Here is a 24,216-nt window from a genome sequence, read left to right as displayed (position 1 = left end):
TTAATGTTTACCCTTCCATGTTGTCTTAGCAATTGCATTTGTTCTGAATTTCTTCTTAGCTTAGACTACGCTTTAATTTTGGTTATTCGATTGTACATTGTATATTATTTTCTGCATTTAGCGCCATAAGCAATTTTGGGTGGATTCGTGCGCTTTATAAGTTTTCATTATTAACAATATTGTTATAAACAATCTAAGTTCAACACTATTGACTTTCTGCTGGCGCAGACCGAAGAGGTAACTCACTCCATCAGGCCATCAAATTATAGCATAGACAGCCCGAGCACGGCCTAACCAACTAATTAAAAAAAAAACACTGTTACAATGTCATATATCATTGTTGGTATACTACTGTCCGAGTTTGTACACTACGTCATAAATCCAAATGGGCTTATTGGCATGTATATGGTTACAATAACAATTGCGAGGTGATGAACCATTTGCCTCAAATTACAGGTTATTATTATTATTATTATTATTACTGTTGCTGTTGCTGTTGCTGTTGCTGTTGCTGTTGCTGTTGCTGTTGCTGTTGCTGTTGCTGTTGCTGTTGCTGTTGCTGTTGCTGTTGCTGTTGCTGTTGCTGTTGCTGTTGCTGTTGCTGTTGCTGTTGCTGTTGCTGTTGCTGTTGCTGTTGCTGTTGCTGTTGCTGTTGCTGTTGCTGTTGCTGTTGCTGTTGCTGTTGCTGTTGCTGTTGCTGTTGCTGTTGCTGTTGCTGTTGCTGTTGCTGTTGCTGTTGCTGTTGCTGTTGCTGTTGCTGTTGCTGTTGCTGTTGCTGTTGCTGTTGCTGTTGCTGTTGCTGTTGCTGTTGCTGTTGCTGTTGCTGTTGCTGTTGCTGTTGCTGTTGCTGTTGCTGTTGCTGTTGCTGTTGCTGTTGCTGTTGCTGTTGCTGTTGCTGTTGCTGTTGCTGTTGCTGTTGCTGTTGCTGTTGCTGTTGCTGTTGCTGTTGCTGTTGCTGTTGCTGTTGCTGTTGCTGTTGCTGTTGCTGTTGCTGTTGCTGTTGCTGTTGCTGTTGCTGTTGCTGTTGCTGTTGCTGTTGCTGTTGCTGTTGCTGTTGCTGTTGCTGTTGCTGTTGCTGTTGCTGTTGCTGTTGCTGTTGCTGTTGCTGTTGCTGTTGCTGTTGCTGTTGCTGTTGCTGTTGCTGTTGCTGTTGCTGTTGCTGTTGCTGTTGCTGTTGCTGTTGCTGTTGCTGTTGCTGTTGCTGTTGCTGTTGCTGTTGCTGTTGCTGTTGCTGTTGCTGTTGCTGTTGCTGTTGCTGTTGCTGTTGCTGTTGCTGTTGCTGTTGCTGTTGCTGTTGCTGTTGCTGTTGCTGTTGCTGTTGCTGTTGCTGTTGCTGTTGCTGTTGCTGTTGCTGTTGCTGTTGCTGTTGCTGTTGCTGTTGCTGTTGCTGTTGCTGTTGCTGTTGCTGTTGCTGTTGCTGTTGCTGTTGCTGTTGCTGTTGCTGTTGCTGTTGCTGTTGCTGTTGCTGTTGCTGTTGCTGTTGCTGTTGCTGTTGCTGTTGCTGTTGCTGTTGCTGTTGCTGTTGCTGTTGCTGTTGCTGTTGCTGTTGCTGTTGCTGTTGCTGTTGCTGTTGCTGTTGCTGTTGCTGTTGCTGTTGCTGTTGCTGTTGCTGTTGCTGTTGCTGTTGCTGTTGCTGTTGCTGTTGCTGTTGCTGTTGCTGTTGCTGTTGCTGTTGCTGTTGCTGTTGCTGTTGCTGTTGCTGTTGCTGTTGCTGTTGCTGTTGCTGTTGCTGTTGCTGTTGCTGTTGCTGTTGCTGTTGCTGTTGCTGTTGCTGTTGCTGTTGCTGTTGCTGTTGCTGTTGCTGTTGCTGTTGCTGTTGCTGTTGCTGTTGCTGTTGCTGTTGCTGTTGCTGTTGCTGTTGCTGTTGCTGTTGCTGTTGCTGTTGCTGTTGCTGTTGCTGTTGCTGTTGCTGTTGCTGTTGCTGTTGCTGTTGCTGTTGCTGTTGCTGTTGCTGTTGCTGTTGCTGTTGCTGTTGCTGTTGCTGTTGCTGTTGCTGTTGCTGTTGCTGTTGCTGTTGCTGTTGCTGTTGCTGTTGCTGTTGCTGTTGCTGTTGCTGTTGCTGTTGCTGTTGCTGCTGTTGCTGTTGCTGTTGCTGTTGCTGTTGCTGTTGCTGTTGCTGTTGCTGTTGCTGTTGCTGTTGCTGTTGCTGTTGCTGTTGCTGTTGCTGTTGCTGTTGCTGTTGCTGTTGCTGTTGCTGTTGCTGTTGCTGTTGCTGTTGCTGTTGCTGTTGCTGTTGCTGTTGCTGTTGCTGTTGCTGTTGCTGTTGCTGTTGCTGTTGCTGTTGCTGTTGCTGTTGCTGTTGCTGTTGCTGTTGCTGTTGCTGTTGCTGTTGCTGTTGCTGTTGCTGTTGCTGTTGCTGTTGCTGTTGCTGTTGCTGTTGCTGTTGCTGTTGCTGTTGCTGTTGCTGTTGCTGTTGCTGTTGCTGTTGCTGTTGTTGTTGTTGTTGTTGTTGTTGTTGTTGTTGTTGTTGTTGTTGTTGTTGTTGTTGTTGTTGTTGTTGTTGTTGTTGTTGTTGTTGTTGTTGTTGTTGTTATTATTATTATTATTACTTATTCGGCCAGTGTCAAAAACAAATACATACAAGTAAAACAAGGATTATAAGACTTCAAAAAAGGTAACTTAAATACAGGGTAACTAGAGGAGCGGGATTAGACAAAAGGGTACCGGACAGGTACGGGATGTGGAGGAAGGAAGAGGAAGGGACAACAATCGATTCTAAGACGGCCAGGATAAACAAAAGCGTACTACTACACTATGACTCAAAAGCCTGCTTATCCAATCCTCGAATAGAGTGTAAATAAAAAAATCACTATGATAAACACTTAGATACTATAAATAAACAAATATAAATATATACTTTGAGTAAAACTATTAAAAAATTTGAAGCACTAGATAGATATTTGATAGACTAAGAGCTGCTAAAAACTCGACAACAATTGAAGCTATTTAAACAAGTTATTTAAAAAGAAAAACAGAATAGATAAATAATAAATACTTACATTAATACATGAATGAATGAATAGATAGATAGATAGATAGATAGATAGGTAGATAAAGAAATAAATAAAGGAAGGGAGGAAGGAGGGAGGGAGGGAATAGAAGCCTATGAACTAACATTGCCTACTATCTGCAATCATTTCCAGATATCCGTTATTTGTACGTCACATTTTTTATAAACAGCTGCTATCTTGGGTAAAATTGGTTGAACGAGAATGACATTTGAACGTGTTTGTAATGGTTAATGTATCGGTTAAATATTGATATTTTTTACATTCTGAGTTTTCGTAATCATCAATACAAAAGAATACGCGGTTTCGAAAAACGAGCCCCACTTGACAGCATGCTTCAAAATGCCAATACCTTGACGTCATTTGTGGAGTAAATTGAGTGAAACGCAACATGGCGGACTATAAACTCGTCGTTATATTCCATAAAACCAATTTCTACCCGCTTGCTGGCTTCTACCAACCCGTTATACGGGCCCTTTATAAACCAACTGATCGGTCGAAACTATAAACCTTACTAATGATATAACCAAACAAACCCATCTCCAGTCATCTAGAAATCCTAACTAAAGCAACTAACAGCTACCCTAGTTAAAGTCACCTGGAAGCGGTATTTTGTCAAAATAAATTTTCGTCACTATTAAACTAACTAAACTATAAACTAAGGTTTAAAAAAATTAGTTTCCATTTTATTCACAAATTTAAAAGTAGGCCAGACCCAAAAGGGCGCTGTTCGTGACGTCAATCGAGGCGCAATATTATAAATGAAAATGTGTAGTCTGGCCTCGTACACTACGTATGTATGGCTGCTGTGCGGGCAGTTCACTCGGATTACCCAGCACGGTGACTCTCATGCAGTGTCAACACAAGATAGTGACGCTTGGCGCAAGCTTAAAACATGTCCTCAAAGTTGTTTCACGTAAGGCAAATGCTCCTGTAGGTTCGTAACGCCTTTCAGGTACCGTTACGACTTCCCACTAGCTGAAAAAAATCTTGGGGAGGCGTCATGTTTTAGAAATTATCTTCATGTCAAAATGTGTGGCGTATTTCGGATTCTCGAAGCACGCTGGCTCGAATGCTGCTGCACAGCGCTGGAAAAGACGTCGGGCCGGACCACTTTTCAAACTGACCCCATCTTTAGTTGTTTTGCTGCATCCAGCAGTAATACACTTGGTCGACATGGCCGGGAAAATGCAAGAAAAAAACTTTTTTCGAAACGTACAAACTCACAACTAGGACTTGCATGACTTGTACGTACGTGTGTGTGTTCGATGTTCGATCGAGGCAAAGTCTGCCTCGATTGACGTCACAAAAGGGGTAGGCGGAGTCACCCCAACAACTTTATCAAATTTGTAAACATTATATGTGGAAAAAAATTACTCAAAGAAATATTTTGTTCATAAACCTATACTCCAATGTTGAAAAATATAATTTATGTATATATATGGTTCAAATCCCGCGCTAGTCAATTTTTCTTTGTTCAATCCTAAAATCATTTAAAAATGTACCCAGTCAGTTTCCCTTGTGGTTTATTATTTGATATCTGATATAAAAAGTCGCATCCCCTTAAGGTGATCCCCTGTCTGCCGCTTCCCAGGTTGTATCGTTACCCGGGTGTGATCCCTGGCTACACGGCAGTTTGCGGTTTAATGGCTTCTGACAGGCACCCCCGAACAAAGATATTGACAAAATTGGGAGACCATCAACAGTAGGGCTAGATAGCTCAGTTGGTAGAGCGCCGTCACGTTAAACCGGAGGTCGTTGGTTCAAATCCCGCTCTAGTCAATTTTTCTCTGTTCAATCCTAAAATCATTTAAAAATGTACCCAGTCAGTTTCCCTTGTGGTTTATTATTTGATATCTGAAATAAAAAGTCGCATCCCCTTAAGGTGATCCCCTGTCTGCCGCTTCCCAGGTTGTATCGTTACCCGGGTGTGATCCCTGGCTACAAGGAAGTTTGCGGTTTAATGGCTTCTAACAGGCACCCCCCGAACAAAGATATTGACAAAATTGGGAGACCATCAACATAGGGCTAGATAGCTCAGTTGGTAGAGCGCCGGCGCGTTAAACCGGAGGTCGTTGGTTCAAATCCCGCTCTAGTCAATGTTTCTTTGTTCAATCCTAAAATCATTTACAAATGTACCCAGTCAGTTTCCCTTGTGGTTTATTATTTGATATATATATATGTATATATTTCCAGGTGACTTAAAAAAAACAACCAAACCAAGAAACCTCAGCCAAACTACAAACCCTTAATTACAAATCAAAACTGCAACACCTTTTTAACCAAACCAACTCACCTCTACACAACAACTAAACCCCAATACCAAACTATAAAAGCAATCCTACCAGATCTATCAAACTAGAAACCCTTAACCTAAACATCATAATTTTATGTTCTTAACTAAGAAACCCTCAACCTAAACAGACCATCGAGTCATCTCTGTCCTTACTCTTTCTAATAGAAAATGACAATGCAAACTTACCTCTTACCGCCAGCAGCATTAATACCATGATACCGATGCACAGCATGTTGAACATCTTTTTGTTTTACCAATCTCTGCCAAACATAATTTTAAGTGAAGTACATTAGAGTAGACAGTCATTTATAACGCCGAGAGCTCTCGAGATTATAGCTCATCAGAGGACTGCTTTTAGCGCTGATGTGTTTGTTATTAGAGGAGATATTGGTTATCCTTGCAGTATACTGCTCTTTGAAGTTCACTTGCATAAAACTAGTACCAGTGAACCAGCCATTCTAACACCCAATCACCGACCTTGAAGTTGTACATGAATCAGTCGTTGGCTGAACGATCAGTTTTCATAAATAATTCTTTTCTTTTTCGGGGCCTTGAAACCTGTACGGATATCTGGAAATGCCATCGAACTTGTTGAGATCATGATCTTATCGCAGGATTAAGACATCGTTTAAAACACATTATTTAATACATGACACCATCAAAACTGTATAACAGGAAAGACACCATGCTCTCCTAAACAAATCATCATCACCATAATTCTCTGTGGTCCATCAAGGGGCAAGTAAAAACGCCCAAACCAAACGATTTGTTGCAGACTGCCACAGCTGCTGTACCGGTGAGTCATGGTCCACTTTTAGCTGGCGCAACTTGGTGTTGTGGTCGCCCTCTGGGTCTCTTCCAGGCTGGGCAAAAACGGAGTCCCTCTCGAGCGTTGACGCTCAGCTTGAGGGCGGCATGTGCTGGAGTGTTTCTGGAAGTCGACACAGAAATTAGTTTAAAAGACAGATTATAAAATAGCAATCCAAAGGAATCAAGATGATTTTGAACAAAATGACTTCAAAAATTATTTTGAAATGTGCGCTTTGGCACACTTTTAAACTCTCAATAAATGTCAAGATTTTAATGGCAATTGAAAGATCAAATTTAAATTTCTGGCTAGATACAACTTGAGGGGAACTTGTTGCGTACTTGAACCTGAAACATCAGACGTCACACTTCTCGGCCAATACCCGTTCATAATCACCGTACACTATATGCAGACGACCGAACAATCAAAACACATAAGCCTTATAAAGATATCGTCTTCCCGCATCACTTTATCTCAGGAAGTCGAAAACATGAAAATTGGATGTCAACTTTCCAAGAAAATCAATTTAGGATGACAGCATAATTAGAAAGTGTATGTCGTCTTCCTTTTATAAATGTCGTGGGTTACGGATTGTTGCAAATATATTGAATTATCACTATCTTCTTTTAGCATGACACCATTCTAAGATAAATTGAAGACGACATCATTCACTTAGGATGTGACTGAGAGAGAATGTCGTCCTCTCGGGAAAACAAATATTGGGAAGACGACATGCCAGTTTCATCTTTGAAGATGTCTTGTCTCCTGCGATATTTAAGCTCATGATCTCAAAAAGTTCGACGGCTGCTTTCCAGAGCTCCGTAAAAGTTGAAAGGCCCCCCCCCCCAAAAAAAAAGGAAAAATTATTTCATGACAAATGGTCGGTGAGCCTACGACTGATTTATGTACATCTTCCATTGGGAGTATAGAGTTGCTGGTTCACTGGTACTAATTTTATGCAATTGAACTTCAAAGAGCAGTATACTGCAAGAATAACCAATCACTCCACTAATAACAAAAACACATCAGCGCTAAAAGCAGTCCCTGAAGAGCTATACTGAGAACTCTCCTTGTTATAAATGACTGCTTAGTCTAAATTTACTTCACTTAAAATTACGTTTTGCAGAGAGTGGTTAAAAAAAAACATGTTCAATATGCCGTGCATCGGTATCATGAGTCTAATGCTGCTGGCAGTAAGAGGTAAGTTGCATAATTTTTATAACAAATGTAGTTCTTATAGATCGATATACTTGGTGTTTTCTGCAGGACCTTGATGATACACGATTGGTGGGATGGTTTGTAGAGAGTTGGTTTGGAACGGTTGGAAGTTGGGTAGATGATGGTTTGTTTGGTGGTTTGTTTAGGTTGGGGGTTTCTTAGTTGAGAACATAGGATGTCTAGGTTGAGGGTTTTTAGTTTGATAGAAGCGGATTGCTTTCGTAGTTTGGTTAGGGTTTGGTTTCGTTGGTGTGTAGAGGTGAGTTGGTTTTGTTAAAAGGGTTTTGTAGTTTTGGTAGAAGCAGATTGGTTTGGTTAAGGGTTTGTAGTTTGGCTGAGGTTTCTTGGTTTGGTTAGTTTTTCTTTATATAGGGTAGAGTTTGGTAGAAGGGTTGGTAGAAACGTGGTTTTAGTGACTGTAACGGGTTTAATTCGCCATGTTGCGTTCCACTCAATTTACTCCACAAATGACGTCAAAGTATTGGCTTTTTGAAGCATGCTGTCAATGGCAGAAGTGAAGCTCGTTTTTCGAAACCGTGAGGTTAAGGCGTATTCTTTTGTGATGATCACGACAAACTCAGAAGTGTAAAAAATATCAATATTTAACTGATAAAGAAACCATGACAAACACGTTCAACTGGCATTTTCGTTCAACCAATTTCACCCAAGATAGCAGCTGTTTATAAAACAATGTAGGCCTACATTATGGATATTTGGAAATGTTTGCAGTTGGCAGTGTTAGCTCATAGGCCTCTACCTGTAATTTGAGGCAAATGGTTCATTCGCCTCGTTATTGTTGTTGTACCCATATACATGTCATTAGGCCCATTTGGATTTATGACGTAGAGTACAAACTCAGACAAGTTAGTATACCAACAATGATTTATGACATTCAGTGTGCTTTACTTGTTTATAGTTGTGTATTTTGATAAGGCCGTGCACTACGTTAGTTACGCTAGTCGTTGATGGTCTGTGCATGGAGGGAGTCCTATGTCTGTGCCATCAGAAAAAAATGTCGGTAGATTGCCTACAACAAAAGTATTTATGATAATTCTGAAAACTTATATAAAGCACACGAATCCGCCAAAGTGCTCATGGCGCTGAACACAAACAATAACATATACATGTACAATAATCAAAATTCAAGCGATAAGCCTGAGCTAAGAAGAAATCCAGGACGTGGCAGAGAAATACAATACAAATGCAAATGCTAAGAAAACATGGAAGGGTAAAAAATCAAAGCCTTTACTCACATACTTGACTGAAAAGATGTGACTTTGGCTTGTTTCAAATTTGGTTAAATAAACAGATGGTTTTAAAGCTATCTCAATGGCGTCTTTGAGATTGCCTATAGCGTCTTTAGATTGCCATTAATGTCTAAGACGAGCCATCGCATGTTTCCAGTCAACCAACTTCTAAGAACTCCTTTTAATGGACATTTTGTGGAATTTTGACAAAATCCAGAAAGCAACGGTCAACCAGATGCAAGCTCACTGGACCATATCAGTGTTCTGAGAATATCTCGCATGCAACCCAGAAAATAAAGCCTCTAATTAATCATTCAATTAGTCAATTCTCAATGACGCGAAGCGTTTGGGAGAGCGTGACCATTATTGCATTTGGATCAAAATTAAAATGTCCTGCTTGGTTTACGATCAACCTACTTCAAATATGTCAATGTCTGTTTGTACCAGTAGATATTATCAAAACTGTTGATTTTAGAATAGCTCCAACAAATATGCAGGCAATGTACTCGATGGCTTCGCCATGTGTTTTTCTTGGTAAGACAAGCTTCGTATAAGTCAAACAAACAAAGGTCATCCAAAAGTTGCTCATGGCGCGAAACTGGGAAAATGTTGTGTTTTTTATCACCAATGAGTAGTTGCTTAAACTTTAAAGGCAAGGTACACGTTTGGTAATTACTCAAAACAAATATTAACGTAAAAACTGACTTTGTAACAAGCATTGGAGAGCTGTTGATGGTATAAAACATTGTGAGAAACGGCTCAGTCTGAAGTAGAATAGATTTTGAGAGAGAGGTAATTTCTCACTAAAATAATATAAAGACTTCTAGCTAGAAGTCTCTTATTCCTACCTGAACGCACAGAAATTCGTCCAATTTGTCATCATTTTCGCGCAAATCCGATGACCAATTGAGCTCAAATTTTCACAGGCTTGTTATTTTATGCTTATGTTGGGATACACCAAGTGAGAAGACTGGTCTTTGACAATTACCAAAGGTGTACCTTCCCTTTTGGCAGATAAAATAATAATAATAAAACAAGGATGTCGCTCTGCCCCGAAAGCAGTCTGGAACATACGAAAACGCGGGGAAACGGAATGGGCAGTTTGTGTATACTAATCAAGGCCCTCCAACCGGCCGCGACCGGTGTCGTATGCAATTATGGCCTCTATGCATTGCATATGCAATAATGTCCGCCGGACGGTTTTGCATATGCAATCGTGTCCGCCCGGAAGCTGCTGCATAATGCAATTGTGTCCGCCTGGATACATTTGTATATACAGTTGTGTCCACCCCCGTGCAAAAACCGTCCTTGCAGTAAATTAAACGCCCTTGGTTGACGGAATACGTTCGCCATTTTTTTACAAGCTAAGTGCATGTCATGAATGACATGGGAAATTTTCGGCCGTTGGGTATTCGCTGCAATCATGAAATACGTGAATATTCATGTTGCATAATACGTAGGTTCAGTGCATGCACGCTCGCTTACGCGCGCACAACATGTACAGTCATGTACATGTCCAACGGACGGTTTTTGCATAGCAAAAGTGTCCGGAGCGGACAGTATTGCAAGGCGGACACAGTTGCATCTGACACCGGCATAATCTGAGTCCCCGCTGAATTCCGTCAGCGCACCCAATACATAACACACAGGGTGCATATACGTGTACAGCGTAAGTACACGTACATGTACCATGTACGATGTACATTAACTATGTACCATGTACATACTATACTTTGTATGTGAGTGCTTTCAAGAGCATTGCGTACGAGGTTGAAAGACACGACCGTGCTCACGACTTTGCTATACTGTTCTCGCTGTACAACTACAATGTACTGAACATAATTGTATACGTTGTTCGTGGATGCACTGCATGCAGTTGTTGTTGAATCGTGCCGCACCGGGCCGGGGCACACTACGCCAACAGCCTTGAATCAAGGCTATGTGTATACAGACTCGTGTGTTTGAACCAACTTTTATAAAAGGCACTGGACATGGTTATTGATTGTCAAACACCAGTATTCTCACACGATGTATCCCTCCCAACATTTGCATAAAAATAACAAATCTGTGAACATTAATTGGACTCAATTGAACATCAAATTTGCAAGAAGCAATGGAAGAAAAACAACACCCTTGTTCCACCATAAATTTGAAATAGGTCTTAAGTATTTTAATATTTGAGTGAGAAATTTACTCTTTTTCAAGAACTATCCGTAACATCAGAAGGAGCCGTTTATCACAAAGTTAAACACTACTCCAGTGCTCGTTACAAAGGAATGATCAATTATTATGAATTAGTCAGGTGAGGAATTCGGTCAGAATTTAAGACGGCTATTCAAAGGTCGGTTTATGATCCAGGAATTTGGAACATCTTTGGAGCATCATCCGGTGTCAATTATTCATGGATGACATTATTTCAATTTGTTCTAGACCATTGATGTTATGAAACGTGATGTAAATTTAATTAGACGTGCGGTTGAAAGACAAGGAATGTTTATTCCCACTTGGGTTATATATCTGTTGGGGCGAAACATTTTGGGGGTTAACAAAGACACTCGCCACTATTGGTGTTTGTCACAGACCAGTCTTTCCACTTGGTGTATTTCAACATATGCATAAAATAACAAACCGTGAAAATTTGAGCTCAATTGGTCTGAGAAGTCGCAAGATAATATTGGAAAAAAAAACAAAAAAAAAACACCCTTGTCACACGAAGTTGTGTGCTTTCAGATGCTTGATTTCGAAACTTCAAATTTTAATTCTGAGGTCTCTAAATCAAATTCGAGGAAAATTACTGCTTTCTCGAAATCTACGATACTTTAGAGGAAGCCGTATCTCAAAATGTTTTATACTATCAATCTCTCTCCATTACTCGTTACAAAACAACAATGTCCACTGCCTTTAATAAAAGGTGTCCATTCTATCCGCAGGACACTGAAATTCCTTTCCTTTTATCTGCAAATTATTCACCGTTTTTCGTGCGTGACCTCTGTGTGAATATTTAATTAGTCAAAAGGGCTTCTGGAATTCGGTCATTTTCGGCCTTTTCTGAAAGTCAAATAATGTACCAGTAAATTGAATCGAAGAGCATATAATTATGTCGTTATTTATGAAAAAAAATCGGTGCAGCTCAAATTTTAAAAAGAGAAAATTGTACGTTGACCCTCATTCACACGCTGGCTTGGCGGTTGGGGCACCATACCCACGAAAAAAAGCTGTCACATCAATGGATGATGTCATCGTCAGCCAATCACCGTGCAAGAAAACCACCCTGTTTAATGGTTGATTTTTTCGTAACGTGGGTTTTGGACTACCGGTGGAAATCGCTATATCCTGACTGGACTAGCTACGATCCGGTCTCGCTTTTAATATTCCCGGGAAGAATATGAAATAATCTATCCATATACTAATTGGGGAATGTTGCCGACATTTATAACGGGAAAAATTGCCGTGTTTTTGTGACTTGGTTTCTTTCTTTTTGAAGCCATTTTTTACGTACAATTTTATCTTTTTAAAATTTGAGTTGCACCGATTTTTTCATACAAAACGACAGATATGCTCTTCATTTCAATTGACTGCTACATAATTTGTGTCAATACTTTTCAGATAAGGCCGAAAAAGACTGAATTTCAGAAGCCCTATGGACTAATTATATATTCAAACCGAGGTCACCCATGAAAAACACACAAAATGCTGCCGATAAAACCCGGCAATTATGCTTGTTAACTGTTTCGTGTTGTCTTGTGCATATCTGACAGTAAGGTTGAAAGTGTAGTTTGTAAGCTACATAAAGTAAAAGTGTTTTCATTCAAGCTAAGGAAGTTGTCTTTCGAAGTTCCGTATACCAAATAAGCAGCAGATTTAGCGATCGCTGTAGACTTGTGAACAAGTCGTTCTAAAAATAAAAACATTGTGCCATGGTATGGTAGCAATCAGACTCTTTCCTCGCAACACTGGCGATGTTCTCGCGAGACTGCTGTCACCCATGCGACTACTGCTCTCGCGACTATGGTCTGATTAGCGGGGAGCCAGCAGCATCGCAGCTCAAACTTCCTACTTCCTAATAAACTGCCCCTAATAGATTGTTCTCGAGCTAATGAGCCTTTTAATACTCTTGATTAGTGCGAGCCTTTTTCTCAGAATATTTTTTTTTTACAACCTCATTCAACATCATCATTTAATAATGGAAATAATCGCTCTGGGTATTATATAGTGCTTTACGTCTGCAGGGCGTCTCAAAGCACTTCCATTAGTACCCGTCACTGGGCCATAAATACATTCATTAAAGGCACTGTGTACACTATTGGTAAATACTCAAAATAATTGTTAGCATAAAATCTTACTTGGTAACGAGCAACGGAGAGCTGTAATACAAAACATTGTGTGAAACGGTTCCCTCTGAAGTAGATAGTTTTTGAGAAAGAAGTAATTTCTGACTCAAATATTTGAAATGATTTTGAGACCTCATCAAGCATCTGAAAGCACACAACTTGTGCGTCAATGGTGTTGTTTTTTCTGTCATTATTCTTTCACAACTTCGACGACCAATTGAGCTCAAATTTTCTCATATTTTATGCATATGTTGAGATACACAAAGTGACAAGACTGGTCTTTGACAATTACCAAAGAGGTTCAGTGCCTTTAAACCATCTCAGCTCCATGTGGATTATACATCCAGCTTTGCCAGATAATTATGTAGCGCACTGAGCTAAATCAATCACAAGAACCATCTCCACGCTGGTACAGCTACCCATTTATCCCTCAGTGGAGAGAAGCAGTCACTTGTGTCTTGCTCAGGGACACAACCCACACCCTGCTTAATAACAGAACAACAGAGCGTGAGTTTGATGCTCTTATCCACTCCGCAATGACACCCATGTATTCATCCAATGTAAGATGTAGCCCTCCTAATCCCATTACTTCTATTTGTTGCAGTTCTGGTCCATGTTGTTCCTGGATATGTCATCTCTCCATCTTCTCCTATGTCTACCCATGTTCCCTTTCCCTGTCTGTGGTTGCCAATCCATTATTACTTATGTCCATCTATTGTCATTTCTTTGGGCAGTGTTCCAATGTAAGATGTAGCCCTCCTAATCCCATTACTTCTATTTTTGCAGTTCTGGTCCATGTTGTTCCTGGATATGTCATCTCTCCATCTTTTCATATGTCTACCCATGTTCCCTTTCCCTGATAACCCCCTTTATCAAAATGCAAAAGATGTAAACCAAACAGAAGTTTGCTTGAATTTCTTGCGAACGCAGTCCCTGTGCTGGCTTTATTCTGTATGTCGGCTTTGGAGAATGCGACCAGCACGTATGACGTGTTGACATCAGAGCATTCAATTAGCTAGAAGGCAGATGGGGACTGATGTTGATTGCCTTTTTGTGAGAGGTCAATCAAGTTTGCTCGTCGATTATTCACGGTTCATTTTGTCGTGATGTTTCATGGATCAAAAACTAAATGGGAAATGAGAAATAAAATAAAGAAGAAAGTCTAAAGAGAATAACCCAACTTTCAACTTCCAGGTTACGACGTTGACTGGGATGTGAGGTTGGAAGGCGGACCAAGTATGAACGAGGGGAGGCTAGAGATCCGCCCACCGGGAGGGGAGTGGGGCACCGTATGCCAGGCAACCAGCAACAATATCTGTGATCTACCAGAGAACCAAGACATGTGCTACCGACTGGGGTACGTAGGTACCTACTCCTTCGGAGCGGCAGGAGAGCAGTACGGGGAGGTGAATGGTCCCATTTGGTCCATGGGGGTACAATGTATGAACTATATGATGACTGCTAGACAGTGTTGGATGAGAGATTGGTCATTTCAACAGATGAGCTGCGATCATAGCTCCGACTGGGCTTTACTGTGCATTACAGGTGAGGCCCATGAACAACCTTCATTTATTTATTTCAATATATTGATATACAGGATACATATATCAACATTTATATAAGCCTAATGGCTCTTTTACATTATGGCCCTGTCCTTTAAATTGAGAAGAGGGGAAAACATTTATCAAAAATATACGTATAGTCAGAGTAAACAGATTTTACAGATTTTAGATGAAAACACGTAAAAGAGCACAGGACCCATTATCCCATAGGTGAAGAGAAGCAATTATAATAAAGCATTTAGCTGAAGGACACACTTGTCACGACAGGGATTCGAACCCACATTCCGATGACCAGACCATTTCGATGACTAGCAACCAGAACTTGAATTCGATGCTCTTAACCGCTCAGCTACAACACCCTAGAATGGAAATGATTGCAAAGGAATTGGAAGTGTCGTGCCTGAGCGGTTAAGGGCACCGAATTCAACCTCTGGTGTATTCGATCAGCAGAGTGTGGGTTCCAGTACAAGTTGTGACACTTGTATCGTAAAACAAGACACTGAACTATAGCTTGGTCCTTCGGATGGGACGTAAAGCCGTTTGTCCCGCGTGTTGTGTAACGCAGATACACTTATCGAAAAGAGGAGGGGTTCGCCCCGGTGTTTCTGGCTGGATTGGCAGCATATTGCGCCAAAGCACCGTGTAAACCATTACATGGTGCTATGTATTAAACAGGGTAGATCTCATAAACGGAGTCCCACATGCCTTGCAGGAATTACTGTATATTTAAAGCTCCCTAAACATCACTGTTCTTCTATTTCCCCCCGCAATGCAGAAACCGTTCGACTGTCAGGAGGCTGCACTGCTCGGGAGGGAAGGGTAGAGGTGAGCCTTGGTGCCGCCGGATGGGCAAGACTAAAACATTCATGCTCCGGACATATCCCAAGAGCCGGGGCTGATTTGGTTTGTAAACATCTGGGATATCCTATGGCTATAGGGACTGGAAACCCGTGTAAGATCACTGAGCCACCAGACGATGAGCTCCCTGAAGTGAAGACTAAAAATTGTTTCTCTAACAGCGATACACTCCTGGAGTATCTTCGAAGCACTCTGTTACATTGCGAGCAACAGATTGACGAGTACGGCTCTGGCAGTGACATGGACGAATCCAGTGACAGTGATTGGGAGTTAGCCTGTGCTTATGGTAGGCCTAATAGCCTAGATTGAGTGCTCTACAGCAAGTACATCATTATTTTACGTATTATATAGCCCCGCAGAAATATACCTGTACGGAAATACCCATTTCGAAGGCGCTAACTGTTGAATGAGGTGCATGCTGGTCTGGCTGGCGAACCGAATAAATTTTGCGGAAAGGTCTGTTTTTGATGTATTATAGTGCGCCACCAAGCGCTGCCCTCGGAGCAATCGCCATTTTAAAGTAAATCGTCGAAAATCAAAATAGCGTTGTGTAAACCAAGCTGCACGTTGTTTTACTGTTTGTAAACAACACTATAAGGGTTGAACGCATGGTTACCATGTTCCTTCATCCTGATTGAGTATGTACTAGACCTAAATTTGACATTATTTGTTCATTCCCATGCAGAGTGTAACCTCGTATAATGACGTATTTGAGTACCTGGAAGAAGGTGGCAGAGTCTTACACCAGTCGGGCACATGCAAGAAGTCACGATTTTAATGACACTGATTATTTTCTACACTACCAAACACAACTTCAAATGCGCATTTTTTTGTTTTACTTCCAGATGATGAAGTCATTGCCACCAACGTAAAGTTGAATGATTTGTTTGACATTCGTCTTATCAACGGCTCTTCACATTTAATTGGTATCCTGGAATTGAGACACAACGAGTCGAGCTGGGCACCAGCCTGCTTTTATGATAAAAGTAACGTGGAAGTTGGGAAAATTCCGGAAAACATTTGCCATGATCTTGGTCACAATTGCGCTTATAAATGGCAATTTGTTGAACCCAATGAAAACCAGGGTCTGGAGCATATATACTGGGAAGATACTCATGGAAACGTGTCATGGCTTGGGGTGGAAAATCGCTGTTTCAGGCATGGTGGATTCAACCTTTACATCGAATGCATAACAGGTATTTTTCTTATCACCTTTTAGTTGTTTTTCTTGTAGTTGTAATTGGCCCTAGAACTGTTTTTAAGGTTTTTAATGTGTCAATGTTTTCACTGTGTGACACAAGCACTTTGTTCACCCTTTTTGTGATCTATAAAGGACTAATTGAATTTAATTTAATTGAACTGAGTTGAGAAGCAATACTAATTAATACCTTTCTTGTTCTCGATTGCACTTACCTACGAAATGTAATTTCTACACAAAGATACTGTGGTGATGACGTTACATAAATTGGGTTAATATGGCAACATTGTTTTATAATAGATGTTAAATGTTGCGTTTTCTCCACAATACAGAAACCGTTCGACTGTCAGGAGGCTGCACTGCTCGGGAGGGAAGGGTAGAGGTGAGCCTTGGTGCCGCCGGATGGGCAAGACTAAAACATCCATGCTCCGGATTTATCTCAAGAGCCGGGGCTGATTTGGTTTGTAAACAACTGGGATATCCTATGGCTATAGGGACTGGAAACCCGTGTAAGATCAACGAGCCAGACGATGAGCTCCCTGAAATGGAGACAAGTCATGATTGTTACTCGTCTGACTACAGTACGCTTCTTGAGTATCTTAAAAGTACCGTGCTACGTTGCGAGAATCCAGTCGATAGGTATGACCCCGAGAGCCAACGGAACCGGGAGTTGGAAACTGAAAATCCCAGTGACAGTGCTTGGGAGTTAGCCTGTGCTTACGGTAGGTCTGTACATAATTAAATTTTCTAAAGAGACAGCCAAGTCGTGGTGCGTCTAACTTAATTTTGCTCCTAACCTGAGCCGAAATTGAGTATTGGTGTAGTTCAGAAAGATCTACGCTTCAGTAATTATTTTTCCATTTCTTGCTTGTCTTAGGACATCCGTGAAAATTCGATTCATTATATAGAGCGCCACCAAGCGTTCGCCTCGGAGCAGTCCCTCTTTTACACGGTGGATCGTGGAGAACAACTTAAAATTTCCCGTAATTTGGATAGTTCAACTAAAAGTTAAACAAACTTGTGTTGAAGACACTGAACACTATCTGTCAAACACCAGTCTTCTCACTTGGCGTATCTCCACAAATGCATAAATAACAAACCTGTGAAAATTTGAGCTTGATTGGTCGTCGGAGTTGCCAGATAACTATGAAAAAACACCCTTGTCAAACGAAGTTGTGTGCTTTCAGATGCTTGATTTCGAAACCTCAAATTCTGAACTTGAGGTATCGAATCAGATTCGTGGAAATTTACTTCTTTCTCGAAACTTCGTTACTTCAGAGGGAGCCGTTTCTCACAATGTTTTTTACTCTCAACAGCTCTCCATTACTTGTAACCAAGTAAGTTTTTATGCTAAAAATTATTTTGAGGAATTACCAATAGTGTCCACTGCATTTAAAGGGCTGGGTACTTTTCGTAGAACACAAAACACAATGTCCACAGATTAGCATTAAAGGCAGTGGACACTGTTGGTAATTAATCAATATAAATATTAGCATAAAACCTTACTTGGTAACGAGTAATGGGGAGAGTTATAAAAAAAATTATGAGAAACGGTTACCTCTGAAGTGACGTACTTTTCGAGAAAGAAGTAATTTTCCACGAATTTTATTTCGAGACCTCAGAATTAGATTTGAAGGTCTCGAAATCAAGCATCTGAAAGCACACAACTTCGTGTGACAAGGGTTTTTTTTTTTCATAGTTGTCTCGCAACTTCGAAGACGAAGTGAGCTCAAATTTGCACAGGTTTATTAATTTATATGTTGAGATACACCTGGAGTGCGTTTTGGCGGCGGTAACCAAAAACTGTTTCGGTTGTTGGTCGTTTGTTCTGCTGTTCAGACTGAACAATAACCGAATTGCGAGCTCAGTTAGTTCTGACGTCAGAAACAATTATTGGTCACAGCCTCCAAAACACACCCCAAGTGAGAAGACTGGGCCCAGTTTCGGCTCTGTTTACCGAAAGCACAGAATCGGCACTTACGGAAGCAGTGAATTGTGTGCTAAATGCAAGCGTATGTCACGGGTTAGCGGCGAATTTTGGCTTCTGCGCGTGCGTACTCCACGTTACTAGGCATTCTATACGCTTACAAGGCTAGCGCACAGAAATTCGGCGCTTGCACGTAAGCGGGGAATCGTGATCGTAAGCGCAGAATTCGGCGGTAACATTTTAAGAGCCATGAAATTGGGCCCGGGTCTTTGACAATTACCGATAGTGTCCAGTGTATTTAAACTCACACAGTTTAAAAATAATGACGTTTTTTTTTAGAAAGCTTCCCTGAAAAATTTACTTGCTGAGGTGCTGTAGTATTATTTTGAGAAATTATTAAAAAAGTGAAGAACTAAGTAGTTTTCTCTCCTTATTAACGTTACTTAAATGCTTGGTTACCATAACTACGAAAATCCTTTAAATGGTCAACGTATTTTTCTACCCGACACAAAGACATCTTTAGTAAAATATTGAAAAACATTTTCGGTGCAGTTCCAAATACAATTTTTGTATCTGAATTGTATGCCTTCGCCCAGCTATTGTCTCTGATTATTTGTGTTCTTACCCGGTAATACATTTATTTCTGTATGTGTTTCTTTTCTATTCATTTCTCATTATCGTATATCAAAGATACGTGGCTAACTGTCCTTAAACTGGAATATATACTAAATATTGATCTTTTAATTTGCATATATTTTAATTTTAGAAGATGAAGTCATTGCTACCAATGTGACCTTTAATGATGTGTTTGACATTCGTCTGATCAACGGCTCTTCGGATTTGGTTGGTATCCTGGAATTGAGACACAACGAGTCGAGCTGGGCACCAGCCTGCTTTTATGATGAAAGTAGCGTGAGAGTTATACCGGAAAACGTCTGCCATGATCTTGGTCACAATTGCGCTTATAAATGGCAACTAGTTCAACCGAAGGAAAGCCAGGGTCTTGAGTACGTTTTCCGCAAAAGAACTAATGGATGGCTTGGGGTGGAGAATCGCTGTCTCAGGCATGGTGGATTTAACCTTCACATCGAATGCAGTATAGGTAAGAAACAAGTAACGGATTTTGTTTTCGTACTTCTGTATAAGTTAAGTTATGCTTTCACACTTCCCGCTACACTTAAGACTTGGTCTAAATTAGATTGAGACTGGCGCCTCGACGAATTTTCACAGACTGAAAGTGTCACGAGGTCAGAGACCAGACTGCCCTTTAGCAAAGCGCAATATACAATTTACACTGGTTTGTTTATTACTCAAAATAAACTCTCTTTAAAGCCATTGGACACTTTCGGAACAGAACAAAATCACAGATTTACTTCGTGTATCACAATTATAAACAAAATAACAAACCTGTGAAAATTTAGGCTCAATCGGTCATCGGAGTCGGGAGAAAATAACGGGAAAACCCACCCTTGTTTACGCACGTTTCGCCGTGTCATGACATTGTTTAAAATAAATCCGTAATTCTTGATATCGAGAATTGATAATTGTTTTAATGTTTTCACAAAAAGTAAAGCATTTCATGGAATAATATTTCAAGAGAAGTCGTTCACCATTACCTTCTGTAAACCTTGTAGGTTATTTGTTAATCTGTGAACATTTGTTTGTTCTGTTCCTAAAGTGTCCAATGGCTTTAAGTAACGTATTACATATGATTAAAAACGAGTATTTTAGGAGGTAATTTCTAACTGAAATATTTGAACCTTGAGAAAGACTTCAGACCTGAAGCATTTTACAGGCATTTGAAAGTGGACAAATTTGTGCAACAAGGATGTTTTTCTTTCATTCTTTCATTATTTTCTTGCAACTGCGATGACCAATTGAGCCTAAATTTTCACACAGACCTTTAAAGCAATGAGGAAACTTGTCTTTAAATCATAAAACGTCTTTTGAAACAATGTAATCATATCTTATTAGAACCTTGAACTAAATGAACGTTTTTCTTACAGACATGACAAGCGCACGGTTTCTTTCGAAACATTCTTTTCAAACACATTGTTATTTTTGCCATAGAATCTCATTTTACCCGGTGAATATTGTTAAACATACCTTTTTAACACCTCAACCTTGTTGTGACACGCTGGGTAAAAACTTATTGGAAACAGTTATTACATTTTTTAGTTTTCTTTGTGTTTTTTTTATGTTTTTTTTTTTTTGCAGATATAACACTGAATAATGTAACAGTACACATCCTACCGGATCAGACTTGCCAAGGCCGTTGTGGCGACTTACCAACTCACAAACAATGCGGTTGTGATTTCATGTGCCATATCTTCAAGGATTGTTGCTTTGACATTGACATCTGCGTATTCCCAACAGCACCCGAATTCGAATCTCACCCGTTTCCGAACTTGGTGACTTTATTGCACAGCTCAGAATACTACGAGTGTTTATCGGTGGGTTCTCAATTCGGTAGCTATGAGTTGGTGAGTATCTGTCCTGATAGCTGGTCCAATGACACGATGAGGAACCAATGCGAATCTCCACCTTATTCACAACCAGTTCTGTATCTACCGCTGGATATACCCTTCAAGAACATCATGTGTGCCTACTGTCATGGGGTCGAACAGTTCTCAAAGATATCACAAAAACAAGACCAGGGTATCAACGCTACCATTACTGCTCAGCCTTATTATGAAATCATATTATTGAGTCAAGGAAACCGACCATGTGTCAATGACGTCATTAATACATGTCTTAATGAAACTCACGACCTGCAACCATCATGTCAAGGCTATAAAGCACAGTATTTACAATATAAAAACCCACATTGCGCAATGTGTAATGGTGTCGACTTAGACAGTATTAGTCTGTGCCGATCGACGCAAGAGGACCGGAACTTTCTAGTAGAAACAGACGGAATAGTTCAAGAACCTGAAAATCCGATCCTTATTAGCAAAACTCTGCTCGATGGAGTGCCTGATGACTTTGCATTTGAATACCACTCCATAAGCGTAGATGTTGAAAACAAATGCTGGCAAGTGCAATCCGTTTTAAAAGTTACAAAACATGAGAGCGAGAATGATTTTTCTGGATTGGATTCCATAAAGTGCCTTATTTATGCAGTCGCTTATTCAAATCTGAACCTAGCTCTGCACTTTTCGTCTCCCCTGCGGTCGTTACTAGATTCAGAACCTCAAGTGGAGAGGTCAGGGGCCACGGCTTCAATTTCAAGCCCGACGCTTTCAGAGATAGGCGACTTTGCCGGAACGCTAGATAAGGTTTTACGCGTGAAAGGTGACGTCACACAAACCGACTGGGGATTCCAATGTGGCCTCGCAAAGGTATCACTGATCCATGAATGTTCAAAACAACCAACCAATGATACCACGAGCAACACCAAGAATGAATGTATTGATACCGAAGAAGGAGCCTCGATATCAATGAATGTGAGTGGAGAGCTATTTGTCTACGTCATTGATGACGACACACTCTTATCCCCTGTTAACATTACCACGACTATAGCATACGATGTACACACCGAAACTGTTGGCAAAAGAAAGTTCATCCGGTTTTGTGGAGAGCGAAATAATAGTTTAACTTGCAAAACCTTGACAGATTTTAAGAATATGTATCGGTACTCTACATATATCGAGAGCCCAGAAACAAACGCAACATTACCCAATGGGGAGACGATAGTTTGTTTTTCAAAGGCCCAGTTGGATCTTTTCTCCAGCCCCGAGCAGATAGTGAACCTCGTGTGTTTCAGTCTCTCCTTAGCCGGGCTCTCAGCTACCTTGATCACCTATTCTGTATTCTCTGTTCTGAGAAACGCTCAAGGCTTGGCTGTCATGAGTCTGTCTTTTGCCATCTTGATTGCCCAATTATCCTCAATTCTTTCCCAGGTTGTTGCCAACCTTTCGATTCGAGGTCTTTGTACGGCTGTTGCTCTCATAACGCATTATTTCTGGTTGTCGGCATTTGCGTGGATGGCGGGCATATCGTGGGATTTTATGCGCACTTTCTCAAGCATGTCGTCCGCCAAGACGACCAGCCTCCGGAAGTTCCGTCGCCTGTCTTTGGTTGCCTGGTGCTCACCGCTGCTGGTGATCATTCCTCATCTTATCTTGCATTTCTGCGAGTGCACTGGGCTTAATTTCAGCTACGGCAGTGAGGTTTCCTGCTGGATTGCAAGCAGGGAGGCGATCTTCATCATGTTCTGTGTACCAGTCATACTCTGTGTCTGCTTCAATGTAGTTTGTTTTGGCTGGACCGTCAGGTGTATCCGCTCGTCAAAGAGGGCCTCCTACATGGTCAAGAAACAAACTTCAAGCATCAAAGAAGCTTGGATGGAGCTTGCGATTTATGTCAAGGTAAGTGTAGACAGAATTGTACGCGCAGGTGCTGTCAAGATTACGAAAACAAATTAACTGTGTGAACTTTTCAGAAATCGAAACGCTCATTATGAATTAGATGTGTCCTTTGTGGAATAAACTTCACTACATTCTAATTTTACTTTTATTCTAGATTTCAAGCTTGATGGGGTTTTCCTGGATCATTGGTTTCGTCGCCATGGCTACCAATGTCGTCATCTTTTGGTACCTCTTTGCGATCATTAGTTCTCTCCAGGGTGTCTTCATCTTCTGTTCGTTCGCATTTACTGGCCGAGTGAGGGCGCTGTGGCTCGCGAAGCTACGCAATCGTTCTCACAAAGAGTTACCCTCCTCCACCAAATCGAGCGAGAGGCCCTTTATTGACAGCCGAGTAAAGACCACCGAAACAAAGATTTAGAAACTATCATGATTTGTAACCTAATTGAGAATGGAATACCGATCTGGACGAAATGTGCATGAGGGAGAGACTGACAAAATGTGTTTAAATGTTAAAATTAAACTTGGGGCTTTTTCTAAGCTTTGCCTGGAGCTAGCTTCATCTCCGCTCCGAGGTCCATTTGATGTTGGAACGTCAGTGCAAAAAGTACACTGCAAAGTCAATCATGTATTATACTGTTCGTTTTGCCTTCCGGTTCAAAAGTTCGCAAGCCGAAAATAATAGATGTTGTTTTTCAATATGTCTCATCAACAGAGGGCGCACTAACTAAGCCTTCTACAGAGAGATGCACAGGGAGCTATCATAGGGTGCGTTTCGATTAGCTTCCCTGGGTCGACCCCGGTCTGCCCCCGGTACGTTCAAATAGCTTTGACGTCATTCCAGGGTCAGCCCCCAGTGCCCTGCTTATGGAGTGGGTCACTTGGGGTGACCCGAGGTGCACGACGTCACCACGAGAGGGCGAGTGTGATCGTTCGATTAGCTCATTGCAGGGGCTCACCCGAATGAGCACCGCAGGGTCGACCAGGGAGCTAATCGAACGCATAAACTGCTCTTAAACGCGCCAAGGGTTGTTGGATCTCTATAGTATAAGCTCCCGTTGTTTCAATCGTACCATTCTAAGCAGTTACACACTGTTGTGTAAATAAAGCAGAGGGTTTAATAGATGTTGGATTTGCATCGGGGCTAGGAATAATAGTTTCGGTCGTACTCTTACACTGATACTCTGATACTTTCCTGAGTTCTGTGGAAAAAAAATCACATGCATATTACTCAGGTGGCCTCGAACCCGCGACCTTTGCAAATCTGGAGCAGTATCTTACAAACCAGACAACCGAGATTACCCAGTAGCTATAGAGGCAGTCCGAATCCTATATTTTAGCAGCAGGTATCTCACCTTTTTCTAACACAAAACACAATGTCCACAGACTTCCATTA

At 41.1% G+C, this 24,216-nt stretch overlaps 1 protein-coding gene across 1 annotated transcript; it reads left to right on the top strand.

The window, feature by feature from the left end:
* Window positions 1-7,266: 7,266 nt before the first annotated feature.
* Window positions 7,267-23,929, top strand: LOC139944535 (uncharacterized). Its single transcript, XM_071941614.1, has 9 exons — window positions 7,267-7,312; window positions 14,103-14,453; window positions 15,246-15,614; window positions 16,174-16,314; window positions 16,859-17,248; window positions 19,220-19,555; window positions 20,671-21,899; window positions 22,356-22,823; window positions 22,978-23,929. Exons 1-9 carry the CDS (start codon window positions 7,267-7,269, stop codon window positions 23,239-23,241), a joined length of 3,594 nt encoding a protein of 1,197 aa, XP_071797715.1. The 3' UTR covers window positions 23,242-23,929.
* The last annotated feature ends 287 nt before the right edge of the window (window positions 23,930-24,216 follow it).

The sequence above is a fragment of the Asterias amurensis genome, chromosome 1, assembly GCF_032118995.1.
Source record: "Asterias amurensis chromosome 1, ASM3211899v1".
Taxonomy (NCBI): Eukaryota; Metazoa; Echinodermata; class Asteroidea; order Forcipulatida; family Asteriidae; genus Asterias; species Asterias amurensis.
The sequence above is the reverse complement of the archived record's forward strand: the minus strand, read 5'-3'. Positions and strand labels throughout refer to the sequence as shown.

Bases quoted from the DNA above. Each gene is read 5' to 3' on its own strand.
- LOC139944535 (XM_071941614.1), top strand. From the start codon at position 7,267: ATGCCGTGCATCGGTATCATGAGTCTAATGCTGCTGGCAGTAAGAG. The intron at 7,313-14,102 runs GTAAGTTGCATA...TTCAACTTCCAG, and splicing joins AATGCTGCTGGCAGTAAGAG to GTTACGACGTTGACTGGGAT. The intron at 21,900-22,355 runs GTGAGTGGAGAG...ATTCTTTCCCAG, and splicing joins GAGCCTCGATATCAATGAAT to GTTGTTGCCAACCTTTCGAT.